We start from the raw sequence: 25,119 nt of genomic DNA on the forward strand, positions 1-25,119 counted from the left end.
GAACCAGCACCACCACTGTGGAGACAACGGGCCCAACCACAGCTCCTAGAACCAGCACCATCACTGTGGAAACAACCAGCACAACCACAGCTCCTAGAACCAGCACCACCACTGTGGAGACAGCCAGCCCAACCACAGCTCCTAGAACCAGCACCACCACTGTGGAGACAGCCGGCCCAACCACAGCTCCTACAATTAGTACTACCACTGTGGAGACAACCGGCCCAACCACAGCTCCTAGAACGAGCACCACCACTGTGGAGACAACCGGCCCAACCACAGCTCCTACAATTAGTACTACCACTGTGGAGACAACAGGCCCAACCACAGCTCCTAGAACAAGCACCACCACTGTGGAGACAACCGGCCCATCCACAGCTCCTAGAACCAGCACCACCAATGTGGAGACAACCGGCCCATCCACAACTCCTAGAACCAGCACCACCACTGTGGAGACAACCAGCACAACATCAGCTGCTACAACCAGCACCACCACTGTGGAGACAACTAGCCCAACCACAGGTCCTACAATTAGCACTACCACTGTGGAGACAACCAGCCCAACCCCAGCTCCTAGAACCAGCACCACCACTGTGGAGACAATGGGCCCAACCACAGATCCTAGAATCAGCACCACCACTGTGGAGACAACCGGCCCAACCACAGCTCCTACAATTAGTACTACCACTGTGGAGACAACCGGCCCAACCACAGCTCCTAGAACAAGCACCACCATTGTGGAGACAACCAGCCCATCCACAGCTCATAGAACAAGCACCACCACTGTGGAGACAACCGGCCCATCCACAGCTCCTAGAACAAGCACCACCAATGTGGAGACAACGGGCCCATCCACAACTCCTAGAACCAGCACCACCACTGTGGAGACAACCAGCACAACATCAGCTGCTACAACCAGCACCACCACTGTGGAGACAACCAGCCCAACCACAGCTCCTACAATTAGCACTACCACTGTGGAGACAACCGGACCAACCACAGGTCCTAGAACCAGCACCACCACTGTGGAGACAACCAGCCCAACCACAGCTCCTACAATTAGCACCACCACTGTGGAGACAACCAGCACAACATCAGCTGCTACAACCAGCACCACCACTGTGGAGACAACCAGCACAACCACAGGTCCTACAATTAGCACTACCACTGTGGAGACAACGGGCCCAACCACAGCTCCTAGAACCAGCACCACCACTGTGGAGACAACGGGCCCAACCACAGCTCCTAGAACCAGCACCATCACTGTGGAAACAACCAGCACAACCACAGCTCCTAGAACCAGCACCACCACTGTGGAGACAGCCGGCCCATCCACAGCTCCTACAATTAGTACTACCACTGTGGAGACAACCGGCCCAACCACAGCTCCTAGAACAAGCACCACCACTGTGGAGACAACCGGCCCATCCACAGCTCCTAGAACCAGCACCACCAATGTGGAGACAACCGGCCCATCCACAGCTCCTAGAACCAGCACCATCAATGTGGAGACAACCGGCCCATCCACAACTCCTAGAACCAGCACCACCACTGTGGAGACAACCAGCACAACATCAGCTGCTACAACCAGCACCACCACTGTGGAGACAACTAGCCCAACCACAGGTCCTACAATTAGCACTACCACTGTGGAGACAACCGGCCCAACCACAGCTCCTAGAACCAGCACCACCACTGTGGAGACAATGGGCCCAGCCACAGCTCCTAGAACCAGCACCATCACTGTGGAAACAACCAGCGCAACCACAGCTCCTAGAACCAGCACCACCACTGTGGAGACAACCAGCCCAACCACCGCTCCTAGAACCAGCACCACCACTGTGGAGACAACGGGCCCAACCCCAGCTCCTAGAACCAGCACCACCACTGTGGAGACAACCAGCCCAACTACAGCTCCTAGAACCAGCACCACCACTGTGGAGACAGCCGGCCCAACCACAGCTCCTACAATTAGTACTACCACTGTGGAGACAACCGGCCCAACCACAGCTCCTAGAACCAGCACCACCACTGTGGAAACAACCAGCGCAACCACAGCTCCTAGAACAAGCACCACCACTGTGGAGACAACCGGCCCATCCACAGCTCCTAGAACCAGCACCACCAATGTGGAGACAACCAGCACAACATCAGCTGCTACAACAGGCACCACCACTGTGGAGACAACCAGCCCAACCACAGCTCCTACAATTAGCACCACCACTGTGGAGACAACCAGCACAACATCAGCTGCTACAACCAGCACCACCACTGTGGAGACAACTAGCCCAACTACAGGTCCTACAATTAGCACTACCACTGTGGAGACAACCGGCCCAACCACAGCTCCTAGAACCAGCACCACCACCGTGGAGACAATGGGCCCAACCACAGGTCCTAGATTCAGCACCACCACTGTGGAGACAATGGGCCCAACCACAGCTCCTAGAACCAGCACCACCACTGTGGAGACAACCGGCCCAACCACAGCTCCTACAATTAGCACTACCACTGTGGAGACAACTGGCCCAACCACAGCTCCTAGAACCAGCACCACCACTGTGGAGACAATGGGTCCAACCACAGCTCCTACAATTAGTACTACCACTGTGGAGACAACCGGCCCAACCACAGCTCCTAGAACCAGCACCACCACTGTGAAGACAATGGGCCCAACCACAGCTCCTAGAACCAGCACCACCACTGTGGAGACAACCGGCCCATCCACAGCTCCTAGAACCAGCACCACCAATGTGGAGACAACCAGCCCATCCACAACTCCTAGAACCAGCACCACCACTGTGGAGACAACCAGCACAACATCAGCTGCTACAACCAGCACCACCACTGTGGAGACAACTAGCCCAACTACAGGTCCTACAATTAGCACCACCACTGTGGAGACAACCGGCCCAACCCCAGCTCCTAGAACCAGCACCACCACTGTGGAGACAACCAGCCCAACTACAGCTCCTAGAACCAGCACCACCACTGTGGAGACAGCCGGCCCAACCACAGCTCCTACAATTAGTACTACCACTGTGGAGACAACCGGCCCAACCACAGCTCCTAGAACCAGCACCACCACTGTGGAAACAACCAGCGCAACCACAGCTCCTAGAACAAGCACCACCACTGTGGAGACAACCGGCCCATCCACAGCTCCTAGAACCAGCACCACCAATGTGGAGACAACCAGCACAACATCAGCTGCTACAACAGGCACCACCACTGTGGAGACAACCAGCCCAACCACAGCTCCTACAATTAGCACCACCACTGTGGAGACAACCAGCACAACATCAGCTGCTACAACCAGCACCACCACTGTGGAGACAACTAGCCCAACCACAGGTCCTACAGTTAGCACTACCACTGTGGAGACAACCGGCCCAACCACAGCTCCTAGAACCAGCACCACCACCGTGGAGACAATGGGCCCAACCACAGGTCCTAGATTCAGCACCACCACTGTGGAGACAATGGGCCCAACCACAGCTCCTAGAACCAGCACCACCACTGTGGAGACAACCGGCCCAACCACAGCTCCTACAATTAGCACTACCACTGTGGAGACAACCGGCCCAACCACAGCTCCTAGAACCAGCACCACCACTGTGGAGACAATGGGTCCAACCACAGCTCCTACAATTAGTACTACCACTGTGGAGACAACCGGCCCAACCACAGCTCCTAGAACCAGCACCACCACTGTGAAGACAATGGGCCCAACCACAGCTCCTAGAACCAGCACCACCACTGTGGAGACAACTGGCCCAACCACAGCTCCTACAATTAGTACTACCACTGTGGAGACAACCGGCCCAACCACAGCTCCTAGAACAAGCACCACCACTGTGGAGACAACCGGCCCATCCACAGCTCCTAGAACCAGCACCACCAATGTGGAGACAACCAGCCCATCCACAACTCCTAGAACCAGCACCACCACTGTGGAGACAACCAGCACAACATCAGCTGCTACAACCAGCACCACCACTGTGGAGACAACCAGCCCAACCACCGCTCCTACAATTAGCACCACCACTGTGGAGACAACCGGCCCAACCCCAGCTCCTAGAACCAGCACCACCACCATGGAGACAATGGGCCCAACCACAGATCCTAGAACCAGCACCACCACTGTGGAGACAACCAGCCCAACCACAGCTCCTACAACCAGCACCACCACTTTGGAGACAACCGGCCCAACCACACCTCCTACAACCAGTACCATCACTGTGGAGACAGCTAGCCCAACCACAGCTCCTGCAACCAGTACCACCACTGTGGGGACAACCAGCAGAACATCAGCTCCTACAACCAGCACAACTTTTGTCACTATACCTGAAACAACCCACTCCCAACCCAGGACCACCTCCTGCCAGCCACAGTGCCTGTGGACCAAGTGGTTTGATGCGGACTTCCCATCTCCTGAGCCCCAAGGAGGAGACTTTGAAACCTACAGCAACATCATCAGAAGAGGAGAGAAGATCTGCCACAGACCCGAATACATCAGCGCCCTGGAGTGCCGAGCCGAGAACCACCCAGATGTCAGCATCCAGACACTGGGGCAGGTGGTACAGTGCAGCCTGGAAGTGGGCCTGGTTTGTCGGAACCGGGACCAGAAGGGAAGGTTCAGGATGTGCCTCAACTACGAGGTGCGCGTGCTGTGCTGTGAGCCCCAGAAAGGCTGCCCTGTCAACTCTGTGACTCCCTTTGTGACTTCAAGTCCCCAGTCCTCACTCTCTCCCAAGTCCACCACCCCCACGGTTTCCCTGGTGACCTCCCCCAGCTCCGCAGCGCCCTCCACCTCCACGTGCTACTGCAGTGTGGCCGACAGGTTCTACCCCGCAGGTATGTGTACTCTACCTGGGTGTGGGATGTGTGCTGACCCTGGTCACTGTTGTCCTGTTCACAAAACTACGGTGTTAAGGGGAGGGAGGGGTGCCCTGTCTTTGCGAAAGGACTAGGTCTTGTGTGTAGGAAGGCAGTAAGCCGTCTCTGAGGATATGCCATCTACATCTGGGAAGGAAGGCCACCTGCCAGACCAGCACCCAGGTGGACCACCAGCCTGGTTAGACTCCCTCCTGGTGATCGCTTCTTGGCTCTCCTAGTGCCCTCCTGTTCCTTTTCTTGCAGGATCCATCATTTACCAACAGACAGACCTCTCCGGACACTGCTATTATGCCGTTTGCAGCCTGGACTGCCACGTGGTCAGGCGGACCGACCACACCTGTCCCACCAGCACGCCCCCTCCTGCCCCGGCCACCTCCATGCCAGTGTCCTCCTCTTCTGCCTCTGTGACTGTTACTCAGGGCGGATGCCCAAACGTCGTCCCCCCAAGGACGGTAACCTCACCTTTGCTGCCCTTCTCGGGGGCTCAGGGGGGCCGGGGCAGGGACCTTCAGCATCATTCAAAGTAGGCTGTTGCATCAAGTGTGCATGAAGGTTGGTGACCCCTTGGCTGATGTAGGCTGACCATGGCAAGAGGCCATTTCTGGTCCTCCTGAACTTCTGGAAGGGGGTGCCAGGAGCGTGGGGCCCGAGGTTGAGACTCCGTTGCCTATAAAGGGGGCTAGAGCAGGTGACTGATGCTCCGGACAGGGTCAAACGGCCAAGGAGTGGAAAAGGTGGGTGGGGAACAGGGTGGAAACGGGCAGAGGGGGAAGGGGGCAACCTTCAACACCCGGGACCCCTCCCAGTCAGCCGGGCGCTCGGTGGGGCCTGGGGGAGGAGAGGCCTGGTGTAAGTGTTGGTCCCAATCCAGGTGGCTCTTCTCTCCCCGGAGACCCAGGCGAGCTCTGAGCCACGAGGGGTGGGCGCCGGGTCAGGGCAAGGCCCCGCAGCAGTCTTTGCTTCCGCAGAAAGGCGAAACCTGGGCCATGCCCAACTGCTCTGAGGCCACTTGTGAGGGCAACGGGGTCATCACCGTGAGGCCGCGCCAGTGTCCAAAGGCGCAGAAGCCCACCTGCACCAACGGCTACCCCGCTGTGATGGTGACCAGCCAGGAGGACTGCTGCCCGCACTACGAGTGCCCATGTGAGTGGGCGGGGCTGGGGTGGCGGCCATGGCAGAGAAGCGGGATGGAATCGGTGGGACCCAGGAAGGACTTCCCAAGGTCAGGGCAGCGGTGGTGGCGCCCAGCCTCCTGCCCAGGTGCCCGGCGGAACTCTGCCCAAGCCCAGAGCAGCCGGGCCACGCAGGCGCAAGGGGGCATCCGGAGTCTGGTCCCACCTCTTGGCCGCTTCGGGCACCTACTGGACAGAGTTCTGTGCGCTGTTGGCGTGTGGGTCCCGACAACAGGGCAGTCGCCTGCTCGCCTTGGTGCGGGACACACCTGCCCCTGCGGGAGCCCTGGGGCGGTGGGAGGAGGCCCGTAGTGCGGCCAGGTAAGGCGGCTCGTCCTCCCGCAGGCGTGTGTAGCCGCTGGGGCGAACCCCACTACGTCACTTTCGATGGCACATACTACACTTTTCTGGACAACTGCACGTATGTGCTGGTGCAGCAGATCGTGCCCGTGTTCGGACACTTCCGGGTGCTGATCGAGAGCTACTTGTGTGACGCTGAGGATGGGCTGCCCTGCCGACAGTCCATCATCGTCGAGTACCAGAAGGGCCGTGTCGTGCTGACCCTCAAGCCTGTCGGAGGGGTGATGACCAATGAGGTGGGGATGCCCTCCGGGCAGCCCCCATTTTTGCCGGGTGGACTGGGGGTGCCAGGCACTGGCTGATCGCCACCCGGTTCTCTTTCCCTCGCTGGGTCACCGTCTAGATCACCTTCAACGGTGAGGTGGTCAGACCCGGCTTCCAGAAAGACGGCATCGTCGTCTCCCAAATCGGCACCAAGATGTACGTGACCATCCCCGCCCTCGGTGTCCAGGTCATGTTCAGCGGCCTCATCTTCTCCGTGGAGCTGCCTTTCAGCAAATTCGCCAACAACACGGAGGGGCAGTGCGGTGAGCGCCCGGCCCCAGCCCCGCTCTGGCCCTCCGGACTCTGGGCCCTTTCTCTGGCTGGGAGTGTCTGGTGTGAGAAGTGTCGGCCTCGGGTGTGTCCCTCCAGGAACTGCATTCTTGGCTGGGGGTGAGACCGCCCATGTGGCGCGGAGCCTTCAGGTGATTCTGCTTTCCAGCTGCACCAAGAATGTGCGGCCACACGGCCCAGGGGCCTGGCCCATACCTGAGGCCTCTTTGGGAACTGCCCCAGTGTCTTGGAGGCAAAAGAAAGCACAAGGAAGTCAGGGGACCTCCACAACCCACCGAGGGTCCCACAGCAACCCACTGAGCGTGGTGTGGAGATGCAGGGGCCCGGCCCCCAACGCTCCAAGGGAGGCTGAGGGTGCCTCTGCTTTCCCCGGCTGACTGACCGCTGCTTCCACGCCCCAGGCACCTGTACCAATGACCAGAAGGACGAGTGCCGCCTGCCCGGAGGAGCGGTGGTACCCTCCTGCTCCGACATGCCCGGCCACTGGAATGTGACATACCCCGGCCAGCCATCCTGCCCCAGGCCTCCCTTGATGCCCACCACAGTTGAGCCCAAGAAAACGCCCACCTCGTGTCCACCTTCGCCAATCTGCCAGCTAATTCTGAGCAAGTGAGATTCCCTGGCAGGGCTGGGGTGTGGGGGGTGTCGAGTAGCCCTGCTAATCCCACGCTGCCTGGGAGATGGGAAGAAGTGGGTGGGCCTGCAGGGGGCTCCGAGGGAGAGGGGGTCACAGCTGTTGGAACGCCAGGCGCAGAGCCCAGTGGGGATCATGGCGGTCGGCCTCTGAGGCTCTGAGGCAGCTCATGGTGGCTTCGGGCATAAGCCGTCAGCCGGCGGCAGCACGCAGGCGTGCAGGGCATGGGGGGAGCCCAGCGGAGAATTTGCAGAAAGAAAAGCTGTCTTGCAGCCAGACACCCTCCCCACCGCACACAGATGGCCCCAGAGGCTGGGGTCCCTTGGCACACAGGTCGGCCCAGTGACGCCTCTCCCTCGGGACCCTTCGTTAGGGAAAGCCTACAGCCTGGCAACCCCACCATGGAGCTGCCCCATGACCCGTGTGTCTCTGTGCTGCAGGGTCTTCAAGCCGTGTCACTTGGTGATCCCCCCGTGGCCATACTACCAAAGCTGCACCTTTGACGAGTGCCACACGCCCAGGGTGCACATGCCGTGCTCCAGCCTGGAGCTGTACGCCACCCTCTGCGCGTCCCTCAGTGTGTGCATCGACTGGAGGGGCCTGACCAACCACACATGCCGTGAGTGCCCCCCCCACCCCCAGCCCCAGAGTGTCCCGTCCCGCTGGGCAGTGGCAATCAGCATGTTCGAGGGGACAGACACACTGGGCAATCCATGAGTGGGCTTGGGTGGTCAGTATGGGCTTCCGGGAGGAGGAGGGCTGAGCCCAGGATGGAGTGCATTTGTTTCCTGGAGGGACAAGAGGGGCCATCCAGGTCAGAGCCCCTGGGCCCAGGGTGCAGGGGTCCAGGGCTCGGACAGGCTGGGCGGTGCAGGGCACACAGCAGGTGCCTGGGCCAAGAGCTCCAGCCAGCGGGGCCCAGGCCAGGGCTCGTTGCTCGTGCCCTCCGGCCTCAGGTGTGGCCTCGCCCTTCGCACAGCTTTCACCTGCCCTGCTGACAAGGTGTACCAGCCCTGCGGCCCGTCCATTCCTTCCTACTGCTACACGAACGACAGTGCCAGTGCCCTGTAAGCACCTGCCCTCTCCCTCTGGGACACCCCCACCCCGCCCCTGTCCCCAGGCCGCCTCTCCCCACCCTGGAGGTCACGGCCCCGCTCCCCCTCCGCTCCCCACAGGGCCCTCCCGGAAGCCGTTCCCGTTCCCATGACGGAAGGCTGCTTCTGCCCCGAGGACATGAAGTTGTTCAGCTCGAGCGCGGAGGTCTGCGTGCCAGCCAGCTGCAGCAGTACGTCACCGGGGCTTCGCTCGGGGGGGCTGCCACGCCCTGGCCCCAAGGGCTCTGCGCTTCTCAGCCAGGCCCCAGGGCTTTCCACCACAGCCTAGGCTTCCCCCAGCCCCCGACACCGGGTCTTCCCGTGACGGGCTGGGGGCCATGGAGGCCCAGCGATGACGTCCTCTCTTTCCCTCCAGGTTGCCTGGGGCCCCACGGGGAGCCTGTGGAGGTGAGTGTGGCACCCTTGGGGGACCCAGAGGAGGGGAAGGGAGGGGCCAGAGTTTCCTGAGCAAAGACTCAGGAGGCCTCCTTGCACGGCCCTGGAGGAGGGTGGGTGCTGGCCCCAAGGCTGGCCGCGTCCCGCCCTCCCTGGAGACCCCCTCCCGCCTGGCTCTCACGCAGTGAAGGTGGGGACGGTGGGGAGGGTGGCCGGCCGCCCGCACAACTCCCTCCCACCCTGCCTCCTGGCCCCCATGGGCCTCCCAGAGCCCCAGCAGCCCTCAGCCCCGCCCACACTTTGGAAGACCCCTCGCAGGCCGTCAGCCGTGGGCCGCCTCCCACTGTGCCATGGGACAGGCAGGCGACCAACGGCCCGGGGGTCCCATGTCCTTCCCCTGACAGCCTGGCCACACTGTCAGCGTGGACTGTCAGGAGTGCACCTGCAAGGGTGGCACCTGGACTCTGAGCTGCCAGACTCGGCCCTGTGCCCCGCCCCCCGCCTGCCCCGAGCCCGGCTTCGTGCCAGTGCCCGCGGCCCTGCAGACCGGCCAGTGCTGTCCCCAGTACACTTGCGGTGAGCCCCAGGCCGGGTGGGGGCGCACATGCACAGGCTCAGGGCTGGCCAGCTTTGTCCCTGAAGGGTCCCGAGGTGCTGGTACCTGGGGGCACACCCCAGGAGGGTGGTGGGCATACCCTCCCTTTATGTGGCTTCAGCTGCTGACCCCCAGCAGGAAGGCTCAAGGGTAAGGGGTACCATGGAGGTCAGGGCCGAGCAGAAGCCTCGTCCCCCGTGGTGGTGGGCATCCCCTGGAGAGCCTACCACCTGTCCACTGGGTAGTCAGTACTCCTGGAGACCCCCAGGGGGAGGCGACACTCAGGCTTGGGAGGGAGGCAGGTCCCCTGACGCCCCCTTCCGTCTGCTGCAGTCTGCAACACCACATACTGCCCCCCGCCCGAGGACTGCCCAGAAGGTTCGCGCTCCATCCTGGCCTATAAGGAAGGGGCTTGCTGCCCGACCCAAAACTGCAGTGAGTGTCCTGGCTCAGCGGCAGCCAGGCTGTCCCCACCCTGGGGCTGGGATGCTGTAGTGGTGGCGCGGGCAGCTGCTACGCGGGAGGCTGGCGGGACAAGGGGATGGCGGGTCTGCAGGTCTGCTTTCTCCCCCGCGCAGGCTGGACCGTCTGCAGCATCAACGGCACCTTGTACCAGGTAAGAACCAGCCGAAGGTCAGGCCCCCTGGTGCACAGGGACTGGAGTCCCCCCGTCCTGCCAGCTTCTCCCCGAGGCTGCATCCCTGCGGGCCTGGGTGGCCTTTGGAGCAGCAGTGGGTTCTTCGGGGACCACGGCCCCTGTCCTGAACTTGAGAAGGTCCCCAGCCTTGCTCTCTCCATGCCGGGTCCTCCAAAGCATGTGACCTCCCTGGAGGAGCAGCCTTGGGGCTCTGTCCCCAAGACCGGGACCCCAGCCAGGAGGCACTACTGAGGGTCACCTCAGGGGAAGAGTCTGCCTGGCGGGGGCAGGCCTGGAGGGGACGTCCGGGAGGGCGGGGGCACCAGGCCCGGCTGGGCAGACACTGTCACCTTGACTCCCCCAGCCTGGTGCCATAGTCTCCTCGAACCTGTGCGAAAAGTGTTGGTGTGAGTTGCCCGGTGGCCCCCAGTCGGATACGTTTGTGATCAGCTGTGACACCCAGATCTGCAGCACCCATTGCCCCGTGGTGAGTGCCCCCCACTTCACACTCCCACCCCCATGCAGCGCCCAGCTGGGGCTCAGGCCACACATCCTGCCCCCTCCCAGGGCTTCGAGTACCAGACACAGAGAGGGCAGTGCTGTGGCGAGTGCGTGCAGGTGGCCTGTGTCATGAACACCAGCGACAGCTCTGCTCACCTCTTCTACGTGAGTAACGGTCACGGGGCCTTGGGGTGAGTTCCGGGCGGGGCCGGCCACAGGCTCCGGGGGGGGCCAGCCCCACCCCGGCACAGGGCGGCCGCTGGGAGCGCACAGCGACAGCGGGGGTGCTGGGTGGATGGCTTCCTGGTGCACCGGGGCCCCTGGGGAGCCGTCAGTGCAAGGCGGGCGCAGAGCAGAGGCCGCGGGAGCCTCTGGACGCCCGTGGGCTGGGGGCTGACAGACAAACGGATGCAGCACCCTCCCCTGCTGGAAGGGGGGCCTTGGGGAGGGCCACTCACTTGCTGGCTGGGCCTCCCTGCAGCCCGGCGAGTCCTGGTCAGACCCCGGGAGCCGCTGCGTGACACACGAGTGTGAGAAGTACCAGGATGGGCTCGTGGTGGTGACCACGAAGAAGGCGTGTCCCCCACTCAGCTGTCCCGCGGTGAGTCCTGGGAGCCCTCCCGCCCTGCCCAGGGGGGTCGCCAGTGGCCATGGGAGGATCGGGCCCTGCATGGGAGTGGGCGCCACCGTCTTGCGTCCCTGCCCTCGCCAGCGGCATCTCTGTCCTCACAGGACAAGGCTCGGCTGAGCGAGGACGGCTGCTGCCCCTTCTGCCCCCAACCCCAAGCCCAGAACAGTGAGTGGGCGTGTCTGCCAGGGGAGGGGGACACAGGAGGCGGCGTGGGGCGGGGGGCGCCCGGCCAGGGCTGACCTCTGCGCCGCCTCCCGTGTCCCTCCCCAGGGTCGACCTGCGCCGTGTACCACGAGCTTCAGGTCCTCCGGCAGCCAGGCTGCAGCTCCGTGGTGCCCGTGCCCCTCACCTACTGCCGGGGCAACTGTGGGGACACCACCTCCATGTACGTGAGCCCCTGACTCGCCCAGGGCAGACCCGCAACACCCCCCCCGCCCACAGAGGGCTCCTGCACGGCAGGGCCTGGGGCCGGCAGACAGGGGCAGGATGGGGGGGCTGGGGGCCAGCAGGGGGCTGGGCCGGAGGCCAAGCACAGCTCACGGGCTGTCTGGACTCACACTCTTCTCTTTACTGAGACCCCAGACTCGCGGTCCCCGTTGGTGACCTGGTGGTCAAGTGGTTGCTGAGAGGCTGCCGGGCCCCTCCCTAGCCTTTGGGGGCTCAGAAGGAGCCACGGGGCCCCTCAGCTGCCGTGACTGGCACGCAGGAGCCACTGTCCAACGCCCCCCGTGGCCTCTGGCTCAGGCGGCCCCTGCCCGCAGGTACTCCCCGGAGGCCCGCACCATGGAGCACAGATGCAGCTGCTGTCGCGAGCTGCGGGTCTCTCTGCGGAACGTGACCCTGCGCTGTGAGGACGGCTCCAGCCAGGCCTTCAGCTACACCGAGGTGGAGGAGTGCGGCTGCGTGCGCCTGCGCTGTGACTCCCACGGGGGCCTCGGCCACTCAGGGGAGGTGCAGGGTGCCGAGCGCAGCCGGGAGGCAGGGCTCAGGCGCAAGAGCAGAGGCGCCCCGGCTTCCCGGCCTTTGCAGTAGAGGGGCCGGGGCCCCGCCCTGTCCCTCCAGGACAGGCCCACAAGAACGTCTGTATTCGCTGCAATCTCAGCCTCCAAGGCCAGTGGAACCTGAGCCCCGGTCCAGGTGACCCAAGCCTAGGACGCACGGTCCACCCCTTTCGTCCCTCTCCAGGTCCAGCGGCCCTGGGTGTACAGTGGCCCTGACGGGCTTGCAGCCGCCGGCTCAGGACCAACCCGTGTGGGCAGGGGGTGGGGGAGGCTCCTCTGGCTGTGGGTCTAGCCTGCTGGCCCCAGCCTTCAGCATCACGTAAGGTCCTGATCCACAGCGGTCCCTCAGATGCAGCAACTGACTGCTCGGCCGGCCACTGGGAGGCAGAACCTCCCCCCTGCCTCGGCCCTGGGCCTCAGGAAAAGGCCGTCGGTTTCGGAAATACACTTGGAGCATTTGCAATTCGTGGGCTCTGTGTGATTTTTAAGCTTGTCCATAAAAGCCAGGAGCAGGTCAGAGGGCAGACATGGGCCCGGGGCCGGGCAGGCCAGCTGCCTGGTCGTCTGTGCATTTGGCTGGACAGAGGGTGGGAGTCCCGCGAGTCCACCCAGCTGAGCCGTCAGACTGGGAAGGCTCCATCTTCTCTCTACAAATCTCTGGACTCTCCCATCACACCAAGTCAAGCTCGGTGTGCGGTGCTCCTGTGTCTGTGCACGTGTGTGCAAGTGTGCAGTGCACTGTGTGCATGTGTGTGCGCACGTGTGTGTGTGCGCACAGGCCCAAGGGAGACCAATCCCCCAGGAGTGCTGTTGCCCTGCCCTCTGTGACCCCTGCCCCCTGCCCTGGGAACCTCCAAGTTTCGAAAACCCAGACCCTCTTCCTCAGAGGCCCCAGGGGAGTCCCTGACACCCCCCGCCCCGTGACACACTGGCCTCAGGCTGGACCCAGCCCCACAGCAGCACTGGGAGGGTGGGCAAGGGCCGTGCGGATGTCCCTCTCCAGGCATGGAGGGAGACTGTTGCCCAGACAGGGCAGCGGAGGGGTCAGGGGGCAGGGTCCAGCACAGGAATGTACAGGCTATCCCGAGCTCCCCAAGCCTGAGTGCCAGGAAGGGGCACCCAGAGCAGACAGGCCCACGGGGTCAGGTGCCAGCCCGCTGACCCCAGCCATTGCTGGGAGGCCAGCCTGGCCTGGACCCCGACGGGGCGGGGGGCTGCCAGGCTGGACGGTGCTGGCCACCAGGGTCGCCCTGGGGCTCACAGTCCCCGCCGAGCTTTCCACTGCTCCGTGCATCTTGGGGCCCCTTTGCTGGGCCAGAGAAGGCCTCGGGGACCTGTGGACACTGGGCAGTGGGCTCAAGTGGCCAGGCGTGGATGCAGGGCAGGGGCGGACGCCTCACCGCCTGTCCTCCACGACAACATGGGTGCGGGGGGGGCAGGCTCTCAATGCTGCTGGAACCTAGGCCCGGGGAGGGCAGCTGGCTGGAGGTCAACTGTGGAAACACAGGAAGCTGGACTCGTGTCCTCATGTCCCTGCTGTGGCTCCTGGAATTAGATGCCCACCGCGTCCACCTCACGCTGCCTTGGTCACAAGAACCGGGGCCGGGCTGAGTTGGGCCTGGGGGCCGGTGGGTCCGGGGCTGGTGGCACCAAAAGTCCCACCTCCAGGACCCAGCTGCAGTCCCTGCACTGCCACAAGGTGGCAGCACAGTGGTCTTGGCGCCTCCGGCTGGGCCAGGGGCTCAGGAAGCAGAGTCAGGGGTCTCAGGGGTCCAGGGAGGCGGCTTACATCCTCTGAGGCCGGGCCGCCCCTTGAGGTCCGCAGGGCTGTGAGGACCCTGGATGAGGACGAGGACCGCCCTTTACAGTTTACACCCCTCTGGCCGGCATTGCCCACTCCCACCCCTGTCTGCCCTGTCCTGAGCGCCAAGTGCCCGGTGCCCTGGTCCAGCTCCCCAAGGCCCGCCTGACCCGGCTGTTTGCTCCGGCCGGCCGTGTGGGCAGTGGAGCTGACCTCACAGCCTGACCTCTCCTGTCAGAGACCAGGTAGGGGCCGAGGGGCTCCCGCAGCCATGACCCCACGACCCCTTGGGCCCAGGAGACGGCCTGAGTGGGAGGTGGATGGACGTGGCAACGAGGTCCGGGCAGGGAAGTCACTGCAACCCCCAGGGGACGCCCTCCTTGGGAGCAGGAAGTTCCCGGCCCTCTGGCTCTGGGAGCTGCTGCCCCAGTGACTGGCTGGCCCTGTAGCCGCAGGTGGCACCCTAATCAGCGCCACTGCCCCTGGAGGGGATCGGGTGTCGGAGGGAGCCCCCTCTTCCTCTCTGGCTGGGACAGACGCCAACACAGTGATTAACCCTCCACCCCCCCAGGAGTGCACAACCCCTCCCCTGCCTGGAACTGTGACCAGGCAGCAAGAGTAACCAGATAATGGGTCCCTGCTGCCACTCCAGACCCACAGCCCTGGCCATGTGGTGCCAGGAAGAGCAACAGAGCTGGGTTTGGCCCACCGAGGCGTCCACGGCTCTGCCTGCAGGGCAGCTCCTCCAGGCTGTGCTTGGGGCCCCCACCTGCTGGATGCTGGGAGGGGAGGGGGGGATGATTTGTCACCACGGGGCTGGGGACACATGGCCAGAAGAGGTCCCGGGGCCAGGGCTGGCCTCTGCGGCTCACACCCCACCTCCTTTGGCCCCCGTGGAGTCTGGCCTTGGCAGGGCCTTCCCTTCATTTCTGGGTCCTGCCCCAGGCAGATGGGGAAGGGGCGTCCACCCTCATGCTGGGGGGACCTGATTGGGGGCAACTTCTGCCCAGATAAAGGGTGCTCGGGGCTCCTGGATATGGGGAAGGAGATGGACAGGGACACAGGACACTGGGGAGCCTGTGACTGGGGTGAGCAGGTCGGATTGCAGCCCTCTCCTGACCTCTGCCCCCAGCACACCCACCCCATCCAGGGACACTTGGACTCCCACTCAGGCCCGAACCACTGGAGAGGGCTGCTTGGTCTGAGGCCAGAGCTGGGGCACCAGCGGCTGGCCTAGTCCTGGGCACATGCAGGTCACAGCTCTGACCTATTTGACCTGGGCCCTGGGCAGCGGATTGGCGATTCACAGCCAACCCCGCGGGGACACGTGGGGCCCGGGCCATCACAGGCGTCTCTGTGAGCATGGCCCAGACAGCCTCACAGCCCGGTCTTCAGAGGAAGTCAGCAAACTCACTGCAGAATCTGCATGGACGTGAAAGGTCCTCAGATATCCGGATCAACTGACAAAGAGCCGAGGGCACTGCCCGCCGGCGCGGGAAGTACCGCAGCCACCTCGGGGCCAGGGCTGCGCCAGGAGCTGTGCCACGTGGCAGCCCGGGATCCAGCGCGAGCCGCATTCAGGGACCGACCGGGCCATGCGCAGAGCCACGCACAGCACGAGCCGGGCGATGGCGGGCAGAGTGGACAGATCACTGGGAATGAGGCCACGCGTTAGTGCCACGGGGGAGTAAAGCAGAGAACCCCTTCCTGCTGGTGGGGTCCCGCTCAGTGGCCGTCATGGGAGGGAGGGAAGGAGGGAGCCTGGGCATGTCTGGGGGAGCTGCCCCGGCAGGGCCTGGCGGGGTTGGAGATCGGAGCTGCAGGGACACGGGTGTGCCCCAGGTGGGCGAGGAGAGGGGGCTGGAGGGCAGCCGGGCCAGGCGGAGTGGGCCTCAGGGTCAGCCAGAACCAGGCCTTAGCACTGAGTGAAGGGGCCCTGGGGGACTGGGCAGAGGTTGTAGAGCCCTGCCTTGTCCTTCAGGCCCCACTGCAGGGTGAGGACAGACACACGGGCTGAGGGAAGAAGCAGGAGACTAGGTGGGGTCTGAGCTGGGAGGTAGGTCAGTGGTGAAGGTGACTGTTCGGCGATGGACCGGCTGTGGAGTGTGGGTGAATAGACAGCACCCTCCATCGGGGGCCGGGGAAAGATGGGGTGGCTGGGGAAGGGCATTGGGGTGGGTAGGAGCTTGGTGGGGTCACACTGTGTTTGGCCATTAGACGCCCGGTGGAGAGGTCAGGGTGGTAGGTGGACATGTGAGTGGGGGGGCGAGGGCTGGAGACTGCCTTCACCGGGAGGCAAAGATGGGAGAAGTCAGAGCTTCGGTTCTTCAGCTCGGGAGATTGTCGAGGGAGTGGGTGCAGATAGAAAAGAAAGGGAGGGGAGGCGGGGGGAGGGAGGCGGGAGGTAGGTCTCCTCTGCTCTGGACTCCAGGGGGCTCAAGACCTCACAGGTGAGGACCCCGCAGCCCCAGGGAAGCTGTGGGAGATGGTTCTGTGATGGGAAGTGGGGAGAGATCCCTTCTGCAAGACGTAAAACACCAGATGCTGGCAACAGCCCTGGGCTTTGCTGACATCAACTCTGTGGTTCCCCTTCACCGTGGTCCGTGGACAGGGTGACACAGCTGGGGTCGCTGTCTGCATCCGTGGCTTTCTCACGGCTCATAGAACCCACCTATAGAGAGGCACACCAGGGTTTTATTTCTTTACAGAATAGAATAAAAATAAAACATCATCGTGTTACCACTGTAAAGTCCCTGTGTCCTGGCTTCCAGAAGAAAATGTGTTTATGACTGAGGTTCCAAAGAGCATGGTTCCCAGAGCCAAGCAAGGACGGACAGAGGGACGTGGAAGATGCCTGGAGCTGCAAACAAAACCGAAAATGGGAAGCCAGCCCAGAACTCGGGTGAGGGGCATGATTAGGTGTGTTTCTGACAGCAGGGGGTGCTCTGTGCGATCAGTGATCAGCCTGGGACTCAGGACACCCCCGCAACGCAGCATCCACCCCGGGGGTGTCCAGCTGCCGAGCAGGGGGCTGCCCGGGGGGCTGGGCAGGAGGGTCGCCAGGGCAGGTCAGAACTGACGCAGCTGGATGGGAACCGCCCCTCCACCAAGACAAACAGCCTGGGCGCCCCCAGCCCCCGCAGGGCTCAGGGAACTCGGTGCCCTCACTCCCAGGTTGACAGGTCCTCAGGGGACCCCAGCACCCATGCCAAGCTCGGGGCTACCCTGTCCTGTGAGTGCCATAGCCCCCCACGCCCATGAAATGAAGGAGCAGGTAGGGTGCCCTCCAGGGACACAGCCTGTCAGCGGGCGCTGCCCACTTCAGGAGACCTTTCTGAGCAAGGCACCCAGCCCACTGGAGGCCGTGAGGGGCAAGAAATCCCCGGGGACATGAGGTGGCCCCCCCCACTTCCCGCCCAGCCCCTCCCGGGGGCCCTTCCCCGCCCTGGGCCCCAGCCCTTCCTGCTTCCACCAGGGAAGCCAGCCCTGGGGGCACACAGCGTCCACAGAGCCAGCAGCCCCATGGCAGCCTGGGTGTCTGGAGACTGACCCCCAGGTGGGAGGGGTGGCCTGGCCTCGTGGACCCTAGACTCAACCTCGCAGGCCACAGGCTGAGCCCTCGGGTGGAGGGACTTCATGCCCTGTCTCCAGACCCGTCCTTTCCTGGACCCCCTCCCGACCCTTAGCCTCCAGTCCCAGGAAGTGGGGCCTGGAGTTCCGTCCCTGGGGTGGGGTCTCTGTTTCCTGCTGGCTGCATCCACGCTCTGTCCTCAGCTGACGGCTGAGCCTCCATGGTGCCACGAGGGGACGGTTCAGTGTGTGTGAAACCAGCAGGGACCCGGTCCTGCTGCTCTGGGCTAAGCCACGCTTGGTGGGGCCCAGGAAACCACCGGGAGCTCCCCCCGGCCCCCGTCTCCTCCCAGGCCCCCTGCAGAAGCTGCCCCTGGGGCGGCGGCCACACCCCCAACCCTAGGCATCAGGGAGACGGCGTCTGTCCGGCCATGGCACCTGCGTCTCTGCTCACGTTGCACCGGGGTGTGCGCGTCACTCACACAGTCCCTGGCCAGACCTGCAGACGTGGACACCAGAGCCCTGGGGACGGAGGGCAGGGACTGCTCTGCTGGCAGAAACCCCTCTTGCAGAGGCCAGGCAGCCTCCCGGGGAAGGGGGCTGGGGCAGGGGGCTGTGGGCAAAGCGCTCCGGCCACTGCTGTCCCCTGTGGGTCCCATCATCCTGCTGGCCGGCGAGGTCCATCCCGAGTGGTCCTGCGTTCGGAGGGGCCCGGCAGTAGCTCTGCTGGGCAGGCGTGGCGAGGCAGCTCAGACCCCCCCTCCCCCGGCCGTGCTCCCAAGAGGCCTCCGCCCAACCCACCCCCCCCCGGCCCGCTAGTCCAGCCTGCGCCTCGAGGCCTTTCCTGGCGCCCAGGACCGCTGCTGTTAGCCATCCCCCCGGCCTCCTGTTACAGTCCAGAGTTCAAACTCACCCATCGCTGGGGTGTACTCCACTTGCTGCATCGGCCACATCCCAGACGTGGGGCTAGGCGGGGGCCCTGACAGAACACGAACAAGATACCCAGACACGGGAGAACCCCTTCAGCCTCCCCAGGAAAACGCAGCAGAGTGAAGTCGGGGCCTCCAGAGCTCAGAGATCAGGCCTGGGCCTGGGACCCCCAGGAGGGCTGGGCCTCTCCCACCCCGGGGCCTGAGCCCAGACGAGGGCGGCGTGGCCCAGGACGGTGGTGTGTCCCCCGGCTGCCCTCTCCGGTCACTGGTCACCGCTGAGGCCTTGAGGCCGGTGGGAGAGAGCAGCAGGCGGGGTTTGGATGTGGATGACCAGCCTGCGTAGCCTCAGGGCCAGGTGCCCCTCAGTACTGGCTGGGGGGTGTGGCCCTGGGCTGTGTGGGGCTGCGTCGGGCCCCTCTGCCAGCCTGTGGTGCCGAGTCAACACTGGGGTTCCTGGAGGGAGCAGGGCACGCTGCCCACTGACACCTGGTCACCTCTGCTGGTGGCCAGGACACCCCACCCGCTACTGTTTATTCTCCCTCATGCTGTCTTAATCCTGAGCAAACGTGGGCCCAGGGGCCCAACCTTCTCCTCTGTCCACATCTGCCTGCCCATACTGGGTCATGCCTGCCCCCTCGCCCAGGCTCTGCCCCCTCGGGGGGTCCCGTGACCCTCCCCAAGACCTTGGCCCTGTATGGGAGTGCTGCTTCTCCAGGAGATTCACAACAGGGCTGGGGAAGAGGAGGGGGAGAAGGGGTGGAGAGGGAGGGAGGAGAAGGGGACAGGGAGGCACCTCTTGCACCTGCCTGGGGACCTGCCACGTCATGGGGCCCCTGCTTAGGCTGGCCCTGCCCAGAAGATAGGGTGCCTGCCCCTCCTCCACTCTCCCTTATTTCCTCCCCCTCCCCCTTCCCCCCTTTCCCTTTGGCCCTCCCCTACCTCACTACTGTGTTCCTGCCATGTACAGGTGCAGTGGTCCCCCAATGGCCTCCCTCTAGTCCATTCCCCAAATCATAGCCAGCATGGAGCTTTCTGAAGAACTTTTGGATACAATTTCCAATTTATGGATAAGTTGCAGAAATAGTATAAAGAGATCCTGTCTGCCTTTAGCCCAGATTCTCCAGGGTTTGTAATTGCTCCCTTTGCTGTACTGTTTGCTCTTGGGCTGTGCCGTGCCTGCCCTCCCCTCTCTCTGTGTCTACATATTTTCTCTGTATCACTGGAGTTTAAGAAGATTGCCCCTTCATCCTAAATAGATGGGGGTGTGTCTCCCAGAAATAGGGCAGGGTCTGTGAAGATGCAGCACCACCTGCCATCCTCAGGCTGCTACACCCCTTGCTTGTCCTGCTGGTGTCCATTCCTCCCAGTCTGGGGTCTGACCCAGGACCACACGTCACGTGAGTGCAGCCTTCTTGGTCACCTATAACCTGGAATCTGTCCCCAGCCTTTCTCTGGGCTTCTTGAGTAGTGGGGGCCAGTTACGTGGTGCAGCACCCCCAAATCTGGGTCTGTCTGTGGCTTCCTTGTGTCGAGGTTGGAGTACACACTCAGCAGGAGTGAAGCTGTGTCCTTCTCGGTTCCTTATACCTGGAGGCATGTGATGTCGGTTGGATCCACCACTGGGAGTTCACTTTGGCTCAGGGTGGGTCTGTCAGCTTTTCCACTGGAAAGTAGCCATTTCCCCCCTTGGAATTAATAAGGGTCTTGTGGGAGAGGCTTGGGACCATGTAAGGATCCCACTCCCTTTAGTGTTAGCACCCACTGATGCTTTTCTAATCACATCCACTCTTCTTACCTGCATTCTTCAGTAAGAAGAGCTTTCTCTTTTCTTCCATTTATTTATTTTTCATTTATTCATTTATATCCATTTAGCCTCATGAACTTGTATTTTCAGAATGACTCTGTGGTGGGCTGGGAAGCTCTAAGGTCTCGTTTTCCACAGAAACATTGAAAAGGACAAGGAGAAACTGTCTGGAATAACTGTCTTCAGAGCTCTAGAAGATAGTCAGAGGTTAACAGCAACCAAGCCAATGTCCAATCCAGAAAAGGCCATCTTCAGAAGGATAGGAAAGCTCTGTGGCATTTTCACTCACCCTTGCCCAGCCCCAGTGCAGTGGCAGTTTTGGTCTTGAGTTGCCAGCCCAGTTCCATTCCCCTCCCCCACCCCAAGCCAGAAGGAGCAGAGAATACCATATTTGCAAATTACTGTGAACATCTGGTGGATTCACGAAGGAATGATGCAAGGCACGCATCTCTGTTTTCCTTAACCTGGAATTCAAGTAGCAAAAGTGGCAGACACTGCTCATAAAAGCTGCGAAGTGACTACAGACCCACAGACTCCTGGGGCAAGAGATTACAGTTGGAGATATATAATGGACCATCTAAGGCCTGGAGCAGTTGAAGTAGGACTTTTTGAGAAATTCGGGCATTCAAAAGCAGCCATGCACATGAAGGAATTCAGAAAGACACACTCATGCCCAGGCAAGATTTCATCTTGGGCTGGTCCCCAGGCTCAGAGCAAGCCTTCCTAAGTGTTGAAGGACAGAGCCAGGCTGTGAAGACTGGGAAAGCTCCTGCTACTCAAGGAAACTCTGCCCAAACACCAGCTGAACACAAGCTAAACCAGCAAAGATTCAGTGATCACACACAATAAGGAATAGTCTTTGTAAAAATTAAGACTTTGGAAAAGTCTCAAAACAAATAGGCCGCTACATCCTTCAACAACAAAAAAAGAAAGAAAGAAAAGAAAAAGAATAGCAAACACTGGGAAGGGGAGAATCTGATTTCCAGAGTTACCTCTCAATTTTCAACAAAAAATCACAAGGCTTACAAAGAACAAGAAAATATGGCCCATTCAAAGGAGCAAAATAAATTTATAGAAATCATCCATAAGGAGGTCGAGACATCAGTCTCACTAGACAAAGAATTTAAAACTACTGCCTTAAGTGTGCTCAAAAAGCTAAAGTAAAACATGGACAAAAACCAAAGGAAATCAGGGAAATGATGCATATACAAAATGAGAATATTAACAGAAAGATAGAAATTATTTAAAAAAATAGAAATTCTGGAGCTGAAAAATACAGTGACTGAAATGGAAAGTTCACTAGAGGGGCTCAATAGCAGACTTGAGCAAGAAGAAGAAAGACTCAACGAACTTGAAGACAGAACAATTGAAATTATCAAAGTCGGGGAGCAGGAAAAAAAGAATGAAGAAAAGTGAATAGAGTCTAAAGGACTTGTCAGGCATCATCAGGTGGGCCAACATATGTATGATGAGAGTCCCTGCAGAGAAGAGAAAGGGGCGAAAATATTATGTGAAGAAATAATGGCTGAAAGCTTCTAAGAAGCTCAACAAACTCCAGGTAGGATAAACTCAAAGAGGTCCACATTGACATACATTATAACTAAACTGTTGAAAGTCAAAGAAGAAAACCTCAAAAGTACCAAGAGAAAAGAGAATTCATTCTCAATAAGATTATCAGCTGATTTATCATCAGAAACCTTGGAAGCCATTAAGGCACTGAATGATACATCTGAAGGGGTGAAAGAAAAAACAATCAACCAAGAATTCTTTATCTGGCAAAGCTGCCCTTCGAAAGTGAGAGCAAAATTAAGACATTTCCAGATAAACAAAAACTAAACCTACTGTATAAGAAATGCTAAAAGAAGCCCTTCAGGTTGAAATGAAAAGACTAGACAGTAAAGCAAAGCTCTATAAGAAAATAAAGATATCCAATAAAGCTAAGTATGTGGGCAAATATAAAAGCCAGTATTATTGTAATTTTTGTTTGTAACTCTACATTTCATTTTCTATGATTTAAAAGATAAATTCATAAAAATAATTGCAAATCTATGTTATTAGCACACAAGGCATAAAGATTTAATCTGTTACAACAATAACTTTAGGAGGGGAAGGAACTATATGGGATTAGAGCTTTGTATGCAATTGAAACTAAACTGGTGTCAATTCAAATTAGACGGTTTTAACTTTATGGTGTTATATGTAATCCCATGATGACCACAAAGAAAATATCTACATAATGTATACAAAAGAAAATGAGAAAGGAATCAAAATTTGTCACTACAACAAATCAACTAAACACAAAAGAAGGAAGTAATGGAGGAAATGAGGAACAAAAGAGCTAGAAGACATACAGAAAACAAATAGCAAAATGGCAGAAGTAAGTCCATCCTTATCAGTAATCACTTTAAATGTAAATCGATTTAAACTTTCCTTTCACAAGGCAGAATTGATTAAAAACAACAACAACAATCCAACTATATGCTGTCCACAAGAGATTCATTTTAGAACTAAAGACACAAATAGGTTGAAAGTGAAAGGATAGAAAAAGATATTTCATGCAAATAGCAACCAAAAGAGAGCTGGGGTGGCTACACTAATATCAGACAAAATAGATTTTAAATTTTTAAAAAAAAGTTTATAAGAGACAAAGAAGGATATTATTTATTGATAAAAGAAAAAAATTCAACAATATATAACAATCGTAAACATATATGCACCAAAATGTATAGTCCCAAAATATATGATGCAAACATTGGCCAACTTGAAAGGAGAGCTAGATAATAAAACTACTAATAATAGTTGGATAATTCAATACCACACTTTCAATAATGTATAGAACAACAAGACAGAAGATCAGTAATGAAACAGAGGACTTGAACAAGACTATAAACCAACTATGCCTAACATACATATACAGAACACTCCACCTATCAACTGTAGAATACGCATTTTCTCAAGTGCACATGGGATATTCTGCAGAATAAACTAATTGTTATGCTCTAAAACAAGCTTTAGTAAAGGTTAAAAGATTAATATCATACAAAGTATCTTTTCTAACCATAAAGGAATGAAGCTACAAATCAATAATGGAAGGAAAGTTGTAAAATTCACAAATACATGGAACGTAAACAACACACTCTTAAACAACTAATAGGTCAAAGAAGAAATGAGAAAATCCTTAGAGATGAATGAAAACAATAACACAACATACCAAAACAGGAGATTCAGTAAAGGCAGTGCTAAGAAGAAAATTTATAGCTGTAAAACCTACATTAAAAAAGAAAAAAGATCTCAAACCAATAACCTAACTTTACACCTTAAAGAACTAGAAAAAGAAGAGAAAACTAAACTCAAATCTAGCAGAAGGAAGGAAAAAATAAAGGTTAGAGCAGAGATAAATAAAATAGAGAATAGAAAAACAACAAAGAGAGCCAACAAAACCAAAAGGTGGTTCTTTGACAAGATAACAAAATTGACAAACCTTTAACTAAATGAACTAAGGAAAAAAAGGAAGGAGAATCAAAATTTTAAATCAGAAATGAAAGGGGCATTACTGTCAATTTTATAGAAATAAATGTGATTAAAGGTTTGCAACAATATGGATGGACTTGGAGGGTATTATACTAAGTGAAATAAGTCAGACAGAGACAGACAAATACTGTATGATATCACTTATATGTGGAATCCAAAAAATACAACAAACTAGTGAATACAACAACAACAACAACAGACTCATAGTTGTAGAGAAAAGACTCTGGTTACCAGTGGGGAGTAGGAAGCGGGGAGGGCAACATAGGGGTAGGGGATTAAGAGGTACAAACTATTATGTATAAAACAAATAAGCTATGAGGATATATTGTACAACATGGGGAATATGGCCAATATTTTATAATAACTATAAATGAAGCATAATCTTTAAAAATTGTAAATCACTATTTGTACACCTGTAAATTGTATAATATTGTGTATCAACTATATTTAAATAAAAAATTAAAATAATAGAATAAAATAAAATATAATACCATGTATGGTTGCTCAAAACAGTTGAAAAAAAAAGGCCTCAGGATCTTTTGTACCACAATATTATTATTATTTTTTGTTGTTGTTTTGTTTTGTTTTGTTTTTTGCGGTACGCAGGCCTCTCACTGTTGTGGCCTCTCCCATTGCGGAGCACAGGCTCTGGACGCACAGGCTCAGCGGCCATGGATCATGGGCCCAGCCGTTCCGTGGCATGTGGGATCCTCCCGCACCGGGGCATGAACCCGTGTCCCCTGCATCGGCAGGCGGATTCTCAACCACTGCGCCACCAGGGAAGACCCTGTACCACAATATTATTATTACTGGCATTAGTTTATATTGTTCTATGAATATGAAGGTATAATCTAACGAGGGCAATATAGTATATTAAAAACTAAAATCACAAATGCTTAGAATCACAAAGAAATAAATATAATACAAATAATACTAAAAATATGATTAAAGGGAATAGTATGAAGAATTGCATGCCAACAAATTTGATAACCTAGAAGAAATGGAC

The 25,119-nt window shown here is 58.1% G+C and overlaps 1 protein-coding gene across 1 annotated transcript in view; it reads left to right on the top strand.

Moving 5' to 3' along the window:
• The window catches only part of MUC5AC (mucin 5AC, oligomeric mucus/gel-forming), a 31,589-nt gene extending 18,791 nt beyond the window's left edge, over positions 1–12,798 (top strand). Inside the window, exons 34-53 of the mRNA XM_060103720.1 lie at positions 4,248–4,857; positions 5,143–5,351; positions 5,868–6,042; positions 6,417–6,667; positions 6,775–6,958; positions 7,388–7,595; positions 8,061–8,239; positions 8,600–8,687; positions 8,796–8,905; positions 9,091–9,122; positions 9,515–9,686; positions 10,039–10,140; positions 10,284–10,321; positions 10,707–10,829; positions 10,910–11,008; positions 11,325–11,444; positions 11,576–11,639; positions 11,745–11,859; positions 12,236–12,502; positions 12,660–12,798. Of these exons, the coding sequence (XP_059959703.1) occupies positions 4,248–4,857; positions 5,143–5,351; positions 5,868–6,042; positions 6,417–6,667; positions 6,775–6,958; positions 7,388–7,595; positions 8,061–8,239; positions 8,600–8,687; positions 8,796–8,905; positions 9,091–9,122; positions 9,515–9,686; positions 10,039–10,140; positions 10,284–10,321; positions 10,707–10,829; positions 10,910–11,008; positions 11,325–11,444; positions 11,576–11,639; positions 11,745–11,859; positions 12,236–12,502; positions 12,660–12,798 (3,285 nt within the window). The remainder of the gene's footprint in view (positions 1–4,247; positions 4,858–5,142; positions 5,352–5,867; positions 6,043–6,416; positions 6,668–6,774; positions 6,959–7,387; positions 7,596–8,060; positions 8,240–8,599; positions 8,688–8,795; positions 8,906–9,090; positions 9,123–9,514; positions 9,687–10,038; positions 10,141–10,283; positions 10,322–10,706; positions 10,830–10,909; positions 11,009–11,324; positions 11,445–11,575; positions 11,640–11,744; positions 11,860–12,235; positions 12,503–12,659) is intronic.
• Positions 12,799–25,119: the final 12,321 nt, after the last annotated feature.

The sequence above is a fragment of the Mesoplodon densirostris genome, chromosome 7 (assembly GCF_025265405.1).
Source record: "Mesoplodon densirostris isolate mMesDen1 chromosome 7, mMesDen1 primary haplotype, whole genome shotgun sequence".
Classification (NCBI taxonomy): Eukaryota; Metazoa; Chordata; class Mammalia; order Artiodactyla; family Ziphiidae; genus Mesoplodon; species Mesoplodon densirostris.